Genomic DNA, 21,912 nt, shown 5'->3' on the forward strand with positions numbered 1-21,912 from the left:
TATTTCATTTCGCCGATCCGTATCTTCGTTTATTCACAGGGTGTTTGATTTTTTTGCAACAAAAAAAAAAAATCGAGAAGAGGAACGAAAAAACTTCATACATTATACCGTTTCGGATGGGGTGTGTACGGTGTATGGGTACGTGTACACATGTACGTACATTGTACATACTCTGTACGGTGACGTGAGGTAGGAAACATGTACGTTACATAAGGGAGAAATCCATCTGCCCTGGTCCTCCCACCGACCCCCCGGGAGTCACCCCTTTCTTCAACCATCCTGGGTCAATATATCGCATCCACGTTACGTCGAAAACATGGCGGAATTTTTCGATTCGCTTACTAGGATATTTATGGTTTGGGGTATACAGCGAACAGGGGGGGTCACAGCTTGCGGATCACCGTCAGAACGGGGGAAAACGCGATCCGGCGTTTCGCGAGTCACGTGTGTGCTGTTGTTGTTATTATCATCATCATCGTCGTTATTACTATTTTCTTATCCCACTTCGGCCCGAAGTGGTCGCCGATTTTTCCTTCGTCCGTTTTTTTCTTCTTTTTTTTCTATTTTTTTATTTCCGTCGCGAAACCAGCCGTTTTCATTATTCATTTCGACGAAATTTGTTTCCTTTTCTTCGATTTTCTCAAAAACGCCGTAGTGGCCGCGAACTTTTCGGGCGACCGGGAATAGTCGCGTTCACCGGGATTCCCCCGAGCTGTCGTCCGCCTCATGGGATTCCGCGGAGAGCGAGCCGATCGCCGCCAAGGCGACTCGAAATGACGGTGAAATTTATTTAACTTCGGCCCACCACCTCGTTACGGTGATAAACATATCCCGAAAAATCGATACGCTCGGACACGTATACGTACGCCGATAAACATTTATAATCCTCGTATATCCTCTTCGCATCCTTAACCCATCGACAAGTTTTCACTCCGAGCGAAAAGGTTTATTACGATCAAAGACCCCCCCTTTTTTTTTTACCACCTTCTTCACCAGCCGTGACGCTCTTACCTTTCCTAGTTTTTTTTTTTTTTTTATCCTCGAGGTGACGAAGGTCGTCGTTGGCGAGGATAAAAAAAAAATCCGAAATCCCACGCCTCCTGCGCTCGTGCCGTTGCAATGAATGTTGAAAGAGTGAGAAACGCCGGCGCGCCATCTATGGAGGTAAAATAGGAACTCCGAAGATGCGCTTCGGCTAGTTTCTATCTACGTTATTTTTTGCTCCCGGAAACGACGACGAGTTCGCGCCGATATTTCCGCCGATAAAAAAAAGAAACCCAAAAAAAGAGAAGAAATCGGTGCGAATCGAACGAACAAAGTGTGATGAGAAAAAATCTCCTCGGTCAGGATATCCCGTTTCTTATCCTTTTGTTTCTTTGCTCGATCTTCCGGGGGGGGGGGAGGAAGGGGGGCGTCTACCCGGCGTCACGTGCCTCCGGGTAGATTTGAGAAACATTTAAACACGTTACGGGGTGGGGTTATCGAGGTGGAATACCCGTGTGTACGGTAAATATATTCGTAACGCTATAAACGGTGGTTCTTCGATTCGTTAAATAAATAATTCATTAGCCACGGGGGTTACCGGTGCGCGGTGTAGGTTATACTCTCCGCGGTACAGCGCTCGGCGGTTGGCTTAGGGGGATGGTTACCGTATCTCCTATCTTTCCGGGTGTAAGCGTTCCGATGCAGGGTGGCTCCGCCGTATATACATATATATATACATATATATGTATAATATATCTGGAAAAATCTACATTGCGCCTAATTACATTACGGATCCGACTTCCCTTTCAATATTTATGCGCCGCACAGGGCGGGCGTATACCTGGAAACCCGATGGCGATGGCGACGGCGGTTTCGGTGGCCATTTTGAAAATATTATCTAACCCCGCGTAGACCGAAAGAGTGGAGAATGAAAAATTGTACGAAGAATAAAGCGTGAAATAAAAAAAGAAAAAACAAAAAAAAAAGACCGACGAAAAATTGGGGAAATATAATATAATATATCTCGGGACGATGATCAGTTCGAAGCGAAGATTACACGACACGTTGGATTATAATATCCGAATCCCCTTGCCCCGTGTAATAAGTGTTTGCTTTTTATTATACGACCCGGAGAAGATAATAATCCATATAAATTTCATCTCTCAACTTTATTATTTTCTTTTTTTTTTTTTTTTTTTTGGGGTTTTTTTTTTATTCCTTGAATTAATTCAATTGCGATCGCGCGCACCCCAAGCGATTATATTCCGTGCGGGGAAGAGATGGGGGAAAAAAAGAAAATTAAAATCAAAATCTAGATATTATCGGTGCGTGATAGGTACGTATAGTATGAGGTGAACCCGCGTAATTTGTCGAAAAAAAAATGAAATTGAAGAACTAAAAGAAAGGAAAACAAAAAAAAAATGACGATCATCAGACGATAATTGAATGTATGTGGGGATTTTTCGTTCGGTGCAGCGCGAGTTCGTTTCGAAATTACGATGGAATAGGTGTTTTTTTTTTTTTTCTTCCTTTCGATGACATATTTGTCAGCGGTGGTTCGGGTTTATCCTAGAAAACAGGAGATAAGGTCGTTGTTCATCCCGCAGGAAAAGCGTGTTTCCCGACACACTTCATCCTCCGGGTTGTCGTACCGTGGTATAGATACACCCGAGGTTCTCTCCTCTCCTCTCTCTCTCTCTCTCTCTCTCTCTATCTCGCTTTCTTAGTTGCTCACGTGAGAAAAACCGATGCTTCCTCGGTAATGAAATTTTTGAGATACCTGCTCGCGCCCGTCTCCGGTAAACGGGGCGGTTAAACGTTCGATTTATCGTCACCGCAAAGATTCGATATATCCTCGTCCTACCCACTACTTCACCTGCTACTTGTTACGTCGCTCCTATACCACCCGTGCCGCTGCCGCCGCTGCTGCTGATGCTGCTGCTGCTGCACATTTCGGATTCTCACGACATTATCCTCTCGACAATTTCCCGTTGAAATAAAAATTATCTCCCCCCCCCCCCCCCCTTCCCCCGCCGTCGATTTGTCCGATTATACCTAGTTTCAAACGGGACACGATTGATGATCGATAAACTTGATAACGGACCCCACAATTTCGCCGTATCTTATTGTTCGGTAGATTGACGATTTCTCGTGACAGTTGAAGAGGTGTGTTGCAATTTTAGGTTCGGACTATCGGCCCGCCATCTACGGGCGTGAAACGAAAATTAGAAACATACGCTTCAGTGAGTTTTTCTCTACGTTATTTTTTGTTCATGAAAATGACGCATTCGCGCGCTTTAGATGGGAGAAATTTCCGACGGCGATCGCTTCCTCGATTGATTGTAGACAAGCGACGATGGTTACGGCGATGAAATTCGATAGGGTTCTATTGTACCGGATCCTCGGCGTAATACAAACGAAATGGGCTCGATTAATCGAGCCTTTCGATAGATATCGTGTTTACGCACACGCGTCGTGTCCCGCGAACCAATTAACGTCCGCAAATAAATATTCAATCAGCGTATTTTTATAATAATCTGAATAAAATGACTTTGAATCGTAACAGAGTCGTTGAATGGACTATCCTCTTGATACCTTTTTTTGTTGTAAATGTGGTGTACAAAAATTAGAGGCAATGAGCGAAGCTTAATGATCATGTAGCCGGGCAAGTCGATGAGATACGCTACACTTCTCGCCATTTTAAGTCTGTTTTACCGACCGAGCTGGCATTCGGTGTTATTATGGGCATTGACAATAGAAACGTAAAGAAAAAAGCTCGAGCGTCCGTCCAATCGCAGCGGTTCTTCGCAAGGTTAGGTTAGGCGGAAAAATAAAAAATTCTCCTCAATCTACCTTCTCTCATTTTCGACCGATAATATGTATAAGATAATAATTAGCGTCCGAGATATGCAATAAATTAAGAAATGAAAAATATAGGCATAAGACAGACGGAGCTCACGTTTTTACGCGAAGAATTATTATCATTGTATATTTCCAAGAATACATGTACACTTATGTAAAAGTCTTTATTCCATCTATTTATTTATTTTACCATATTGCGCGCGGTACAGAGAAATTTTCTTGTCGTTCTCAAGGTTTTGGGGCGTTGGGAGACGGAGCTTGACGGGGGTGGGGGGGTGGGAGTGGGAGGGGAAGGGGGAGGGGGAGGAAGGTATGCAGATATAAAGCCACGGTGAAAATGTTGTGTCGTATATTAAAACCCAAACCCTCGCGCGTTACCGTCCATTATTCCGTCACCGTTTATCGCCTTCAGGCTCGTTACAAATATCTTTCTTGTGCGAGCTAAATTCAGAAGCTTTCTGGCAGGTTTGTTTGCTACGCGCGGCACCCTTAAAAACGGGCCAGACGGGGATCTAATTCTACCAACGCTTAAATTCAAGGATATAAGGTCTCCCCCCAGATAACAAAAAAAAAAAAAAAAAAGATAAAAAAATAAAAAACGAAAAAAATAACCAAATAAAGAAACAAAACAGTCACGAAAAAATAATGCAAAGAATATCACGTTTTCTCTCGCTGCTCGCTTCGCCATTTCGAATTCGTTTTATTTTCTCTCCGTCTCCGCGAGAATTTACTTTTTTTTTTTTTTTTGTTTCACAGAGAAACAGACGCATGTGTCGGAAAAGTGAATAATTTTTCGTCCGTCTGATTCGTTTGAATATTTTTTTTAAATTTTAAAAAATTCCAACCTGGATTTGAAATTCTTTTTTCCCCCATGGATTTCCATTTCGACGTTGATCGGGATCTAATTGGATCCGAGAAGATTTATTTCCGGATCCGATGGGATCGGGAAGAGGATGAAAAAAGGAGCTGGAGAATAAAAATCCTTTCTCGGTTTACGTGCGTCTAGTTCAACGTTGTAACTTTTGATGTTTCGAGAATTTTATCTATTCCGCTGTACGTATACGAGGAATAGGATGTGTGTATAAAAGATGTTTACAATTCTCGAAATCCCGGGGAACGCGGGTATAGCCCAGTAAATCATCTTCACAAGTAGTGAACGACAATGCGAGAGCATAAGAAATTCCACCGCGGTATCAATAACGCGAAAAGTTATCGCTTTTCTCGCCGCACGCCCCGTATATATGTATATATATATATGGGTGGGTGTCCGCATTATAAGCGAACGACGTATCGCGTACGTAACTCACCGCCGTACGGTGAATATTTTCGGATTTTATATCGCATGAAATGTGCAATAAATATCCTGACGTACCTCTCTAGTTTTTAGTTTTTTTTTTCTTTCTTTTTTTTTTCCTCAACTACACATAGGCGTACCTGTAGTACCCGATGTTCGCATGAATGAAAATGGATATATGTATATATATATATATATCCGTGTTCGATTGCGATGGAAATCAAAACTGATAAAAATAAAAAAATAAAAAAAATGAAGAAAACTATAAATGAATCCGGGATATTCGTAGCAAATATGCCGCAAGAGCGTCGTGTGCGGTGTGGGTGTGGAATACGTTACATGTACGCGAATCGGGAGGGGGGGGGGAGGGGGCACGATGATAAAGAGGATCAGTTAACATCTGAAAAGCAACGAGCGGTATGCCAAGAATATTTATCCTTAGTGCACGCAAAAAAGATCTACGATATTTATAACCCCCTCCCCGCGCGCGCCCGATGCTTTTCCTCATCTCTCTTTATACTACAGACGGTTGGTTTACCGGAAAACGCCTTATGGGACGTGAAAAACGAACGTCAGAGCCAAGTATATAATCACCATTTTGATTTCCACCAGGTCCCCCTGTTATATAGCAGAAAATAGAAGGGGGTAGCATGGGCTGCTTTATACCCCAGTGATTTCAAGAGAACGCGCGCTTCAGAGTTGATTTTACAGCCCCGAGCAATTTAACCACCGACGATTATTCTTTTTCTTCCCTCTTTTTTTTTTTTTCTTCTTCTTCTCAGTTTTGTTTATTTCCTTTTTTTTTTTTTTTTTTTTTGTTATCTTTGCTTTCTTTTTTCTCCGCGCACGCTTGTTTATCAATCTTTTTCTTCGTTTCGCTTTTCGTTCTTTCGGCATTGAAAAATTAAGAAAAATTCAAATTTCGAAACTCTTACAGTCAGGATGCGCGAGGATTCGAATTTGATCAGATTTTTTTTTTTTCATCTACAACAGAGAACCCGAAACTCTAACGAATTATTGAATTTTCCAGAGGTAAAATAACGTCTGAAAAATTTGAAAAAAAAAAAAAATATACATTTTCATTTCGGGTCTTCATCGGGATCCGGTGTATTTGGGAAATTCGCAAAGTCTGTGGTGGAAAAAAGAAGAAGAGAAAAAAAGAAAGCATTTTATTTCTTATACAAAAAAAAAAACAAAAAATAAATGCTATACGTTACGCGTATGATACGCACGGTGTATATACCGCATGGGGATTCTGCGGAAGGGAAATTTTCGGGGGTTTGGGGAAAAACGGGAGAAGGAAGAAGGAAAAACACCTGGGTCAAAACCCGGTGAATTCTCTGTGGAACAGTTCGTATAAGAAATATATACTGTTCCGCACGGTTATCTGCAAACTCGCGGGATATTTCTTCAGCTTTTATGTTTGTACGCGTACGTATACGTACACATATCTACCGTATATACAAATATATATATGTATTTGCAGTTTCATCTGATAGCGGATACATACGCATACATACACCTGTATACATTACGTCACGTAGACCGACCTACCGGACCCGCTGCCAGAAATTATTCACAAGAAATAAGATTATGAAGTTCACTTTATTACCGACTGATAGAGGGGGAAGGAAAAAATAAATGAATAAATTGAACGAAAAATTTAAAACGATTCCGTTTCGTGTGCGGATGCGAATGAATACCGAAAGAGTGGAGGGTTATTATAGATTGAGCAAAAAAAAAAAAAAAAACAATGAAAAATTAATTTTTTATTTTCAGAGGTGAATTATTCGCGTAGGTAATAATTATGTACGGATACATGTGTAAATTGTTGATCGAGGCATTCGCAGAGACTAATTGAAAGGGCGAGTAAATTATACTCCGATCGGTTGATATCTGGGCTACATCGGCAATTAAGGTATAATATCCGCCTTTGGATTGGGAAATTCAAAATCTCGCACAGGATCCGATGTAGACGTAGAAGTGGAAATTGTCGGATTTTGTTACCGCGACGATCGAGTGTCCGGCCTAATTTATATTACAGGTACACCGCCTATCCCGACCTATTTGTAAATAAAGGTGGGAGTAGAGCGTGGGGGAAAAAAAATTCTTCTCTCCCGAAACGTTCGCAGTTCGGTTCTGTTCGAACGATAATTCATTCGTCCGCGTACCTCTCGGTGCGGAGAGACCATAAAATTTAATTGATCAGTTAGAAATTAGACATCCCATATTGTATATTTTGTATGTATTCGAAACTAATGCCCTAGTAAATGACCCGACTACATGCCCACCTGCATTGGTACTCACGTATACCTGTAATGTGTACCTATCTTCACCAGATAGAACCAATTTCAACGATTATAATTTATTACTAATGAAAATTTATGGCTCCCTGTCCGGTGATAGGATAATCGTCCCGCTGTTTACCAACCTATTTATTATACCTCGGGTACTTTATGTGTGTGGTATATTCGCACAGGTACATACAGGTGCGGATGATATCTTCATAATTAACAAAATGTCGGATGAACCGAGAGATATTTCTTTTCATTTTTATGAAATTTGGAAAAAAGTCCGAACCTCGTTTCGCGAAAGAGGAAGCGAGATAAATCAAATGTCATTTTTCATCCGACTGTTTTTTGTGTAAAATTGGAAAATATATCTGAAATTTCAAGGACGTGAATCAATTCGTCTATTCATCTATTAGGATTCGAGTTCCGGATAACGAAAAATCAAAAATCTTCGACGCTCCGAGCACGGGTATTTCACCGTGCAGGGACACACGTTGTGAAGGAGCATTCGAAGTTTCCGTTTTCTGTTATCCAAGCTCGCGCTATCATTGCTCTTTTTTTCACCGTTACATGTGAGAAACTCTCGGATCAAATGTCACTAGCGATTTAATTTTCACTGTCATACTATACTCCGCAGTCTCTCGTACTTTTCCGATACCTCAGAATTTTCTTTCGTTTTTTTTTGTCTTTTGTATTCTTCATTTCTTCTTTATTCCTTTTTGTTCTTTCTTCCTCTTTTGAGGTTGAATCAATTGTTTTTTTTATTTTTCCCATTGTTATCTTCTTTTTTTTTCACGGTTCTCAGGCCATCGGAAAAGTGGAGAATAAAATTGGAAAAGACAGAAATTGAAAAATAAAAGAACAAATTTAACAACACAAAAGCGAAAAAATGATAACAAGTTCTTCTCGCACATGTTCCTGATATATTACATTCGTCTTCTTTTCTTTTTTCGCTCATTCCCTCGAAAATTTTCTCAGTGAATCATTTTTTTTTTCATCTTTTCTTTCGTCTTTGGAAAAATCATTACCCAAGATGTTGTACCGTGTACATCGCGAACGGTTATATGCAAAATTACAAACGCATTTCGCGGTACACATTATTACGCTCCGAAGGAATAGCTTCAGCTCAAACTGTACAGCGATGACATGGATGAAATGTTGAGACTGTTGACTGTCGCTGTCTAGACGATATTTACTCCGAGCTTAAATTCAACAGTAAAAACTAACGGCATTAGATACGGTCTCTGACGTATTTGGTAATACGATACAACGTCTGAGGTTTGCCCCCCCCCCCCCCCCCTGCCGCCGCCCCAAACGATGTACGCGCGATAAACCAATTTCGAAAAAGTCTCAAGTTTCCGAGATTTTTTTTTTTTTGTCTTTCAGCTCGTCATCCCTGGAAAATGAAATGCCCGAAAGAAAAATTATTCGGTAATCCGAGGAACGTGACTTTTTCGGGGTACGGAAAAAAACTCCGTTTTCGAAAAATTTCAAGACACATGTTGACCTCATTCAAACGATTGAAAAAGAGAACAAAGAAATCTTTTTTTTCTCACTCCAAACGTAAAAAAACTAGATAAGTTTTTGAATCTCATCTTTTTGGATTTGGGCGAAGTCTTACGTTCGGCGGTACACCCACGCCTATATCGATATATACGTACGATGAATAATAGCTAATGATAACAATAATCATAACGCTAATGATAATGGTAATAATTATAAAGCGTCGTCGCGGAACGTTTATCAAGATTAATGTCTTCATGGGGCTTCGTCTAATTCTCACTCGGCATCTGCAGCGGCAGGGTGTGCGCGATGTGTATTAGATCGCGTGCGACTTTGAATAGAAGATACGTACGAATATACCTATACGTATGTACGTACGTACCGGCAGCAGCTATTCGAAAATTAGTCCCAGCGCGAAATTCCTATCATATGGAAAATTTTTCTTCATTTGTAAACAGAAATATATTCATCGGATCGCTTTACCGGGTGTACGCGGTGTACGAAAATGAAGAATCAACGACCTACTTTCGAAAGTCGGGTTCTTTTTTGTTTTTTTTTTCTCATTCTCCCCTGTGAAATTTTTCGCGTCAATGAAAAAATATTTTTTTCGCAACGACGCGCGAAGTTGAAAAACCCGGGTACAAACCGCACGCGTATCCATAACTAAAATGCAATTTATAAAACATGGGAAAACATTTATGTAGGTTAGGTAGGTATCACGTATGTACGTATACACAGGTATAATACGTACCGTACCAGAAGCACAATAAATAAATTGCGGGTACACAGGTATGCACGCACGTACACGTGCGCGCTAGCTGCGGCGTCGGTGTATAAAATGATCTGAACGTTGACTGTTTATTGTTGCAAGCTTCTGATCACTTATTTACCACGTTTATACGCGCACACGTATTAACCAATAAATAAATTGTGGCACCCAGTTATAAATACCACAAATTAGTTAACCAGTAAATTCAGTTACTCGCTGCACGGTGAATGAATAACATTGCGGTAACACTGCGCTAGCGTAGCATACCTATGGGTATGCGGGTATTTATAACGTTCTCCAAAATATTTTTCTTTTTTTTTTTTTTTGTGTTGTTTTTTTTCTTTTATTACCTGCAAAAATTTAATGCACTTATGCCGCATACGTTCCGCGGTCAAATGTTGAATTATTCATCGATTCGAATCGAATTAACGAGGAAAAAAAAAGAAACTCGCTAAACGAATCAGCCGCTGAATCACAATCGTGATTTACAATCTCAAAAGGGGAAATGAAGCAAGAAGAGATAAAAAAATAAAAAAATTGAACGGATCGGTACACTACGGTCATTCTTTTCGACGAATTTTCCACGCGTCGTAAGATTTCGTTTACATTTTTTTTCGTCCTTCGATTTCAGTTTTTTTTTTTTTTTTATGTATAACTGTATATACATGTAAAATACCCTTACCACTCCGTTACTAATTACACGCGGGCACGGAATCTCTGAAGAGAAATTAGTTGGTGCTTTGTACCCTCGCGTTTGCTTAATGGAGTCGTAAAAAATTCACGGTATATGGATAGTAACGGGCGTTGTAACTCGGTGTAACAAGAGAACGGACGTTGGATTTTTCTTTTGTGATTTCGTTTCTCACGGTATTTTATGTGTATACTTCATTATATAGGTTACCGTGAACGCACACGTATTGTATCTATAGGCGAGGAATATTGCGACGTGGCTTTTTAAAACAGATCACCCTTTTTAGTGGCCCCACATTGGGCACCACTTGCGACGTAGAAGGTTTTCTATTTTTCCCCCAGGCGGGTTGGACCCGGGAAAAACCCACGTGCCTTCGGCGCGATCTGTACGAAACTGAAAACGGAAAACGCAACGGAAAACGGAAAACGGAACGGAAAGATTGTTGGGCGCCAGACGCGTGTCGCGTCACTTAACGAAATAACAAAAACTTACGGAAGAAACGAATACAGATCCGGCGGAGTGGCTGGCTAGGCACAGGCTGTTCAACAGCGAAATAAATGGTAGAGTGGCGTGGATCCACAACAACAATTCGGGCACAAATAAAAACGATAACGTAACGTAATTTCGGGAGACTGTATTTTAACAAATTCGGTAGGCAATACAGAATCGGTAGATTTACAATAGGTCGGGAGTAACAAAATATAATTCGTTTAACGGTAGCGGGAGATTATTTACGGGAGTACAGAATTATAATTTCGATATTCGAAAGGCCTACGGGAGTTTTACTGATTCTTTTACAAATTATCCGAATGAGCGATAATTACGAACGGGAGAAAAGGCGCGGTTTTACACGGAGCGCTTTTCCGTGGCTACTCTACGGTAACAGACGATAGATTTCCAAATAGATCGGGACCGTAACGGAACGTAAGATTTACCGTAGGGGTAACAGATTACCCAAAAAATGACCAATTAGATACGGGAGAAAATATTACATAACTTATAACAAAATACCATACAGCATCACCAAATATCACCAAGGCTTTCCTTAACGTATTACTTAAATTTTCTTAACAACTCAACGCACTAAATGATACCCCGTGCAGCAAATGCACGGGAGAAACGGTAGAAGACCAAATAAATGCTCCGAGAGCGAAAATACAAAACGTACGGTAACGGAATTCAGCCACGAGGCAAACCGGGAGGAATTACAAAATTGCCCAAAAACCGAAAAACGTAACGGACCGGACCGTACCAAATTGCGGTGGGGCGCGTTCCCACCGACTTATCAAATACTGGATGCAGTGGGTCTTTCACCACTGACTTACACTCTTAATTAAACTGGATGCAGTGGGTCTTTCACCACTGACTTACACTCTAAATAACGGATGCAGTGGGTCTTTCACCACTGACTTACACTCTAAATAACGGATGCAGTGGGTCTTTCACCACTGACTTACACTCTGACAATAAAACAAAATACGAAATATTCTAGGCAATTTGCAATTCCCCACGTGGCTACTTCGTGCCTCTCTCTGAAGGTGGAAAACCTTACCTTAACGGAAGGAGTTCGGCACCCACTGACTCTAACTTTAATACAATTGTTTAACGGATTCTAAATTTAATTATACTGTAGCTAAGGGGCGGATGGGAGTGAATCTAAATAGCAACGGTAGCGGTAGTGTTGGGTGAAAACGGTAGCGGTAGACGGTAGATTTGGGAAAACGGCAAAGGAAGATCTGACTAGGTGAGGAAGGATCTAACCAAAACGTCCTGTCTGTTGGACGGTATCTCGCAGAGTAGGACGAGTTGAGCGCCGGTGTCCAGGATCTTCTTACTCGGAAATCGTCCGGATTGGCGATTCCCTCTCCTAATTAGGCCACAGGTGTAGGGCGCAATTCTTCAGTTGACAATTGAATTTGCCTATTCGGCGCCTCTCCTCTCCTCTGACGTCATCATCCATGCTTCCTCATCGGCCGCGCTCGCTTTTGAGTACTGACCGGCTGGCTGTCTGCGTTCAGAAGGCCATCCAAGGCTGCGTCGACTCAGGCACTTGGAGTCCTCATCCTAAGAGCAACATCTCTATTCTATGTCGTCTCGGGAGTCGGAATGTAGTCCTGGGCTCACTTGTGCCTCGGCCCCTACATGTCTTCCTAGGCAGAACGTCATCTCGGGAGGTTACCAAGTTTTACCCGGTGACGGGATCAGTTCCGGAACGGTAGATGTTATTTTGGTCTGGCTCCTGGCCAGTAAGTTACGGGACGGGAGGTGACACTACTCAGTTCATGCCACCCTATACGCCGCCTTCCGTAGCATCCATTCGTCGATAGCAGAGCGTCTTACGCACCTATCGTCTAGCGGGAGATCGTAGACGAGTCGTCTTGCGGTCCTATACACCGGTAGCGATTCGGTAGATCGGGAGGCGGGAGATGTTTGCGATGCTGTCTTCAGCTGGTGGTCCGGTCCACCACGGGAGAGTGCACATCGTTAGTCTGATTGGCACGGATGACGTCAGAGTTGTACCCTTGGAGGAAAGGGCCCGGGAGGTCCTCGTAGGTCGTCCTGGCTCAACTCGTCGGTATTTTCCCAGATCACATAGGAGAATATTCGGAACAACAACGAAAATTAGCTTAACATACGGAATATCTCTTATTTCAATTTAGCCTTGGTGATGCGTTTCGGTGTGCTGCAGTTTTCTAGATTATTAACGAAAAACGGGAGGAAATTCCGGGAGATTTGGGTGCCGTAGTAACGGGGCTGAAAACGCCACGTTACAATATATGCGGACGTTGGGATTCCGCGTGAATCGTATAATTGCTTTTGATTTGATTTTTTACTTTTTTTTTTTACATTCTTTCGTCACACACCGTCAAGATCGTCGAGCATTTCGCCAACATTTTTTAATAGCTCGCTTTGTCAGAAAATGCACCATATATACTCGGATCTATGTACGTACGTACGTATGGCTATTGATACGCGTGTTGCATCAGTTATGCCCGTAATCATCACATGGGCATGAATTTATCCACAAAATTTCGAATCACTCGCTTTGTCAGAAAGTGCACCATACATAGATTTGGGTATTCGTATGTACATATGGCTATTGGAACACATATCCATCATATATGTATACCTATTTCCATACTTGCGTACGGATCTGTCGAAATTTTTTTGAATCGCTCGCTTTTTTAAGAAATGCACCATATGCCATAACCTAGCATAACGTAACCGACCTAATACAATTCATATTACGTTGAGATATGCCTCCTTAAAAAAAATTACATCAATTTTCAGACTTCTGTGCAAAAATGGTCAATTTTCAAGCGCTCGTAACTTTTCGCGAAATCCTCCTAGACGGATGGATTTCAGGTGAAATTGAAGCTTGAACCTTCCACTGTCTGAAACGTTCTATAAATAAATTTGTTCGTTCTTCGTTTTTGGCGCAACTCTCTTAAACTATCGATGCGCGAATACACTTTTTTTTTTTAAATTCAAACTTCTTTTTTCCGTTTTTTTTTTTTTTTTGCTTCAGAGGAGCAAAATTGTTTTTTTTTTCTCTTCAAAATGGCGTTGAATAATTAATTACTAATTGCGGTAAAAGCGGTGAGGTCTTTCTCCTTTCCTATTCCGTAGCATCTTTCTCGATTCGTATAAAATTTACCAGTCAAAGGATTTTTTCGAAGAATTTGCAATTGTACTGCGTGCATGTTTACATCTATACATATTTATGTACAGTAATTATGTACATATACGTATGTACACGAAAATAGTTGGGCAGACGTGTGACGCACCATAGATAAAACGGCGAGTACTCTCCGAAGGAACATATGTAGAAGCGACGATGTAAATTTTGCCGTTCACCCCCTGGGGCTTTTGCGCCTCCTTTTCTCTCTCCACTTCCGAGCTTATGTGCTTCCTCTTATGTACATGTACTGCTCATATAACGTTCGCCTATCTCTCTCTTCACTTCCGTTTCTATCCCCCTCTTATCCTTGTTCTCCCTTTCAACCAGCGGCAACAAATTTTCATCCTCGAGAGACTTATTCTGCACGAGGACATCGCCTTATCTTTTGTCTTCAAATAATTGTTTCCCACCTTGTCCCTGGCTGTACATACTGTGTACACGTGCACACGCACGCACGTGAATTTGTACGACCGCATAAATATGACACACGGATAAAGATGTTCAAATAAAAATTCCGAATGATAAGTTGAGATTTCGCCGGTAAAGTGCCCGAGGACTCGTCGAATTTTTTTTTTCGAGTTCTCCTTAGCCTTCTTCTTCGAGTGATTTCAATTTTTCGAGAATCGAGAAAAGTCGCGTGAGTATGTCTTTTTGAAAAAAATTACTTTATTTATTTTTTTATTTATCGTTTATTGGGTTACCTTTTCTTTGGAATTTCTTCTTCCGCAAGCTCGCATCAAAGCCAAGGAGATCAAACGATGTTTAATTCGGTCTTTGCGGTTTCTTTGATTTTTTACCAGTGTCGATTCTCTGATAAAATAATAACAATGATTCGTGTAAACTGCATATCCCGTTTGTAAAACGTGTGCCTTTATTTTTCGATAATTTTTTTATCGTTATTCCATTGTAAGGATTTTTCGCTGTTCAACAGGAAAGATAGAAAAGATGAAACAAAAAGGGATGAAAGTAGATATGACAAGAAATGAAAAATGGAAAAAAGAAAAAATAGAAAAATGCCAAGCGGTTGCAAAAGCATATTTTTCCACATCAGAGGTCAACATTATATGAAACGCGACGTTAAAACGCGTGTTTTTCTTGGGATTATCGCTGGATTATCCATTCGCTTCTATTTTTACCTATTATCTGCGTTATGTACGAGGGTGCTGTTTGCGAAAGGGGCCGCCGTACACGAAGAATGGTAAAATAAAAAATAGAAATCCGTAACATAACGAAAAGAAGGAAAACCGGACAGATATGAGAGAAAAAAGAGAGGGGGAGACGACGTGTACGAAGTAAAAAAAAAAACAAATGGATTCGAAAAATGTCAGAAGGGATGAAAAAAAATTTGGTTGACGAGGATGAAAATTAAGAAATCCTCACGAAATACAACGAAAATGAATCGCGAAGAACTTATTTTTCTCATTAGTGGAGCGAAAACTCTCGTTTTCGCTCCGCTCGATAGGAGCGAAAATGCTACTTTCTTCAACAGCGGAGCAAAAATGCTGATTTTCGCTCCGCTGTAGAAAAAAATATCATGCTCACCTCGAGAAAAAAAATATCCGTTTGCGCTCTTGGTGCACGGTACACTATTGGAATCTAATTTTCAAAATCGTTGAGAAACGAACGCCGAACGTCAGCATCGTCGTTATCCCAATTTTTCTTTCAATCTATTTTCTCCCGTCGTTTTTTTAGTTGGTCGGAAAGTTTTAAGGTATTCTAAAAATGGATTCAAGTTGCCCCCAGGAACGTTCCTTTTCGCTTAAGGAAAGCGTTGTTGTACCCCAGAGATCCCTTGATTCGCCCTTCTGAAACCTTGAGTGAAATTTTTCACCATACACCAGCGCAATGGAAACATAACGCGTTATCTGCATCGCGCCTCAGATCAAATTCAAAAGGGAAAAAGGCGGAAGAATTTTTCCGTCATTTTTCTGAATGGTAGAAACGAAAAATTTTTCGAATTGTAATTAAAATTTTTTTTACACCACACGAGCACTTCAAAGTTCGTTGCGTTGCACGTACGAAGTTGAAAATACAAATCTGAGATGAAAATCTAAACTGCGCTAAAAAATAACATCTTACGAATCACATGAATTTTTCCAAGCATGTTTACGTAATAAACATGACGGGAAGTTAACGAATACAATACTGTACGTAGGGCACGAACGAAAAAATCCAATTAGATTATGCGTGTAGAAATTGTACGCGCGTACGTGAAAAAGGGAGGTCAAGTGAAATGGAAATAAAATAACGTCACGGAGATTTGCGGTACGGATGAAATTTCGAAAATCGAAAAATTCCGTAGACGGAATGAACAAAAATGAATACAGAATCGAGTCGAAAGGGATTTTATTGGTTGATTTGATGATTTTCGAACTGCGCCGCCAGGTGAACAAAGAAAGAAATTGGAAAAGAACGTAGGGAGAGTCAAGAAAGGTGGAACGAGGGAGGGCCAGGGTGGATGATGACTTAATCTAGGGGTCAAAGTTGCGCGACCTCATTTATGATTTTATGCAACCTGCTGGTCGTAATATGATATCGCGCCGGGGACGGCAAGCGCTGCATATTAAACGCTCTTACTTATCCGATCACATGACCCTGCCGAGCTACGTGTATGGTACGTGTACGTGCAATATATGTATACCCGGAAAACTTGCCGTTTTGTTTTTCCTAATTTCATTTATTTTATTTATTTCATTTTTTTTTTTTTTTTTTACCACCACCACCCACAAACGCAATCACATCTCGCGGACGCGTTTCGAAAAAACTAATCCGGCTGCAGGTATTCCGCTTTTCGAAGTAATTTAATCCCGCCAACCCGAAATTTTCGGGTTATCAAAAAATTTCGACGATAGACCGACACAATTTTTTGAGCAGATTTTCATTTTTCTATTTTTCTATTTTTCTCTTTCATTTTCATGTACAGCAAATGATATATTTTTATCGCATGAAATGTACCGCCACATTTTAGGGACGCCAAAGTCTAAACGAGCCTGAAAAGTTTCGCAAAATTGTTGAAAACCTTGTAAACGAAACAAACAAACAAATAAAGAAATATGTATTCGCGTCGTAACGTGCATTGATAAAAAATTTGGAGGGTAGGAAAAAAAAGACAATTAATGAATAAAAATGAATAAAGTTTTTCCATCTAAACCAAGATGGGACCCAAGACGGTCACGGACGATTAGATTATTCACTATACATTATGAATATGTTATACATTCAGTAATTCTTTTGCCTTGGTGTTTTTTTTTTTTATTTTTTTTTTTTTTTTTCTCTTTTCTTTATGGGGTCCGGGGCGCGGGAAACAAATGAAAACAGGATTATAGTTTCGGAAACATTGAGTTTTTTGTATTATGTATGTATAAGCCCTCTTTCCGCCAAAACTTTTTATACAGCGAGTTTAATTGAACGGAAAAAAAGGTTGTGCGGAAGTTTCAGACGATAAAAATGACGAGGAAAGTCGGTTGGGTTAAGTTCTTTTTTCTTCGATAATATCCTGATGCGTGTAATTTATGTTTCAACAAAATTAGAATGAATATTTTAATATTCGTACACGTCGAATATAGTATATATATATATATACCCAGCGATCGTGAATTTATGCGGAAAGTTTTTTCGCCTACGATACGCCTCTTATAAGTTTATTTCACACGATTTATGCGCTTCCTTCCCGATGTCCGTTTCTTGATTTTTCAATCGTTTTCTTTTTATTCGTAATTTCAGATGTTCCAGATCCTCCGGGACGTCCTCTGATAGTCGCCTTCACAGCGAGATCCGTTAATCTTTCGTGGGCAGCGAGTGCGAATTCCCACAATAATCCGATCTCGAATTACGTGATCTACATCAGGTGAGTGATAAAATACGCTTCATTTATCCGCACGTATCATTCTTTATCTTCCGCGTGTTCTGAAAAAAAAAAAAAAATGTACTTCAAAGACGGAAAATAGTACATTGCGGACCTAGGAGCGAAAGTGCACTTTTCCGTACCGCGTTTGCAGACTGAACTTGACCGTCGCGAAAACTGTTACTTTCGGTCCCGAAAACCTTTATGAAAAGCCGATTGAATGCTGCTTGCGTTATAGTGCGAAAAATTATTATTATAAAAATACTAATAAGAAGAGGAGAAAAGGAAGGCAAGGTACTCTCGGTATCTTCGACGAAGAAGATGAAAAAAAAAATTTCACGCAGATCGTCGGCGCGAAAAAAGGAAAATAGAAAGAGCGTTTTAGCTGCAGGGGAGAAGGGTGGAAATGGGATAGTGGTAGTGGGATAGGGGTACAATATTTTCCGCTTTAATTGTACTACCCAACTCAACCCAACCCGACCCGGCCCGGGTTACCTGCGTTAAGAAATATATATAATGAAATATTTTAATAACTAAGTGAGCAGATACATACAGAAAGAGAGAGAGAGAGGGAGAGAGAGAGAGAGAGAGAGAGGCCAATATTATATGAAGTAGCAGAGGCAGCAGCAGGAACCCAAGAAAATTCACGAGCTACCGCTGCTCGTCCGAGGCTTGACTTAATTTAAAATTTTCTAGCTTTCCAGAACGCTCGCGCGCGTTACCGCTATTGCTATTGCCGCCCGGACTTCTCGGTACCATAAAGCTGCAACGACGATTCGTTTTTCTATTTTTTTTTTTTTTTCTTTTTCTATTGCAATTTCTTTTTTCTCCCTGGTCCGTTAATTTCTGCTCTTATCGTTTTATGTATTCGCTTCTTTTTCTCTTCCACTCCTCTTCTTCATTTCCTGTTTTTTTTATTTTTTCTTCATTCCTCTCATATTCGTTAATCGTGAGATATTTTCTCATGTGTAATGTGTATACCTTCTTCTTCGTACTCATTATCTAATCTGCTGCTTTTTTTCTTTCTTCGTATATCTCCCGGAAAAAAGCGAGTTATTCAATTTGTTCCATTCAAGTTTCATTATCACATTTCATGCGACGATTTTTTATGTCGAAAATTTTATTTTTCTCAAGATACTATGTGAAATTGGAATTCTGCGAATCTGACTTCAGAATCGCAATCAGCGACCCAAATAAGTAAGAAGAGTATTAATTTTCGTCGAAAGCCAAATACTTTTTTTTCGTTCTTTTTGTTTTTTTTTTAATTCAGCATATTCACCGCATAAAATTTCGATTTTGCCAATTTTACTCCAAATTTGTAATCAACGACCCGAAAAACTTACCGGTATCGATTTTCTTCCGAATTCGTTCATCCGTACCGAAGATATCGGCAATTTTTTTTTTTTCTCCTTTGGAAATTTTATTATTCGGATAATTGAAAAACTACTCAACAGATCAAAGCCAAAATCTGATCAGTTCTGAGTTCGGAAGAGACACGTCGGTCGAGACCAAGTTCATCGAAATTGGACTCAACTTCACATTTCCGGGGTGATCACAATAATTTCCTTTCTTCCCTAAAATGCAGAGAAACCGGAAGTTGCAAGAAAAAAAACCCAGAAGAAACAAAAAATGTTTACGTCAAATAAATAAATTTGAAAGATTTGAGAAGTGCTTTTGCATATGAAAAATCGCAACTAGAGCCAAGGAGTTGGCGTGGAAGACATCGTACGTACATACACACATATGTACATATGTGTCTCACATATGTATGTATGTAGTTTTTTTTTTATCGTCTCTTCAAACAGAATAAAGCAAAGAGCCAAATAGCTGAAGAGGAAAGCAGAAGCTGCGCACTGCGATAATAGCGAACTCGGCGTTTTCTTGGAAATATTTAATCATGTTTTTCACAGGGATAAGCCGCGATGATAAGTAGCTAGAAATATATCAGGGAATGTCGTTAGGGGTCGCCAAATATTGGAGTTTCGCTCAGAATTTTCTCCTCTTCCTCTCCTATTCTTCTCCTTGTTACTTTTTACCATTTTCTTCCTTTACCGTTTCTTTTCTTTTTTCGCTTCCATCTACGCGATTACTAATATCATTATTATTATTATTATTATTATTATTATTATTATTACTATCATTGTCATTGTCATTGTCAGTTTCATTAACCTCGTTAACATTTTCATAACACTTCTTCTCCATTCACTTTACCCTTGACTAACTCTACGGAAAGGGTGACTAGAAAAAGGGTCGAAAATACGGTGAAAAAAAGAATCTGGATGAAAAGGTGGTAGGGGGGGGAGGGGGGGGGGGGAAACTATCGTAAGCCCAGCTGGGAATGAACTGGCGCGTACTAGTCGAGAAAACTTTTGAAAAATATTAGTTTCATGTTATAATATACATACTATAATAATAATGATAAAAATAAAGTCGGGGATCTTAAAATTCCAGTTTCGTACGGAATTTTTTTTTTTTTTTTTTCTTCTTCCTCCTTCCCCGTTATTTTTTTCTTCTACTTTTATATCTATACGGTGTAACCACCAAACTTTTGGCAAGGAACTAAGGAAACTTCATTATTAATTATGTCCCACTCCCCTTATCGTAATAATAAGTAAGAGCCATTCCGAAATTTTTTACTGAAAGAAATTATAATTTGAAACGCCCCGGGGGATCTTGAAGAATAATGCCGAAAAACTATTTGTTTGAAAATCAAAAAAAATCAAAAAATTAACATACGTATATGTATTTCCGAACATTTTACACGTTCAAGTTGATAGAAAAATTGGCGAAAGCTTCTTTTTTTTTTTGCAATCGATCTGCGAAGAATTTTCAAAATTGTTCTGTATAGTAATTGTTGCAAAACGGGTTGATTTTGCGAACCGGGTGTCATAAGGTATGAAAAATGAAACAGTCAGGTGAAACTATGAAAGTTCGAAGAGTTAGAAATATCAGGCTTCGATATGAATGTGAAATAAAAACTGCAAAGATGCTGTCTGGCGGATTTCTCCGTACCACATTTTTTGCTGCTAAAAACGACATATTTCGGTCGAATTTTCATTTTTTTTCAAATTATATAAAATTGGCGGCTATGATCGAAGTTGAAAAATCACGTATTTTATTCTCGACCGATAACAGAGTCCAACCCCTCCCGCTTCGCGTCCGAGGCGTACTGGGGTGAGAGTTTTTTTTTTTTTTCTTATTCTCGTTCCTTCCGTTCCCCGCAGAGATGGAAATAAAAGATTAGCGTCGAAGCGTGCAAAGGGACATTTTGGTTTTCATTTGATCTTCGGCGGTCGGTTTCGGGTAACGCGATATCTCTTCGCAATATTGAGGTATAGTTTCGTTCGTTCCGAGCCCAGTTCCCAGTTTCAGTTCGCTCTCCAACAATTTATAGCCTTCATTCGGATGTTTTAGGGAAGGACGCGTAGCGCCACCCCATAACGGAGCATCGCTTAAACGAAAGCTGGGTCATCTCCAGAGAAACGCGATTCGCTTCTCCCGTTCCGTTCCAAATTCCCCTATATATCTATATACGTACGTATGTACACACATACACACATATACGTACAGATAGGCCGCCCTCTTTTTCCCCGCTTCATGGGTTTTCCTCTTCTTTTTATTCCTCCCATACTTTTTTTACATTTGATTTTTTTTTTGTTTTTTTTGTTTTTTTTTTTTTTTGTTTTTGTTCACTCTCTCTCTCTCTTCGGTTTCTTTCTCTCCTACTCTTTTTTATTCCTCCGCAAGGATTTTTCTGACCTTCCCCTCTTAGCGAAGCATTTTATTTCCCGTATAAAATCCACAAGAACCTTCTATATCTCTATCTCTATCGTTATCGCGCACCTAAAACCATCCCCCACATAGCCTTATTTCAGATGAAAGAAGGGCAAAGAGAGAAAAAAAAAAAAAAAAAGGTAAAAAACCACCTGCAGCTGGACACTGTTCCCCTTATCTCAAACTTCCTCTTCCGTATCAACTCGCGGTGAGAAAAA

The 21,912-nt window shown here is 40.0% G+C and overlaps 1 protein-coding gene across 5 annotated transcripts in view; it reads left to right on the top strand.

Moving 5' to 3' along the window:
• Nucleotides 1-21,912, top strand: part of LOC105684350 (tyrosine-protein phosphatase 99A-like) — a 294,338-nt gene that overhangs the window by 210,197 nt on the left and 62,229 nt on the right. For 4 of the 5 annotated variants that reach the window (XM_048656205.1, XM_048656208.1, XM_048656206.1 and 1 more), the window contains exon 3: nt 17,800-17,923. In XM_048656205.1, coding sequence (XP_048512162.1) covers nt 17,800-17,923 — 124 coding nt within the window. Of the gene's footprint in view, nt 1-16,650; nt 16,691-17,799; nt 17,924-21,912 lie in introns of those variants that run through there. The other variant, XM_048656210.1, reaches the window with a different exon arrangement.

The sequence above is a fragment of the Athalia rosae genome, chromosome 5 (assembly GCF_917208135.1).
Source record: "Athalia rosae chromosome 5, iyAthRosa1.1, whole genome shotgun sequence".
In the NCBI taxonomy this organism is placed as follows: domain Eukaryota; kingdom Metazoa; phylum Arthropoda; class Insecta; order Hymenoptera; family Athaliidae; genus Athalia; species Athalia rosae.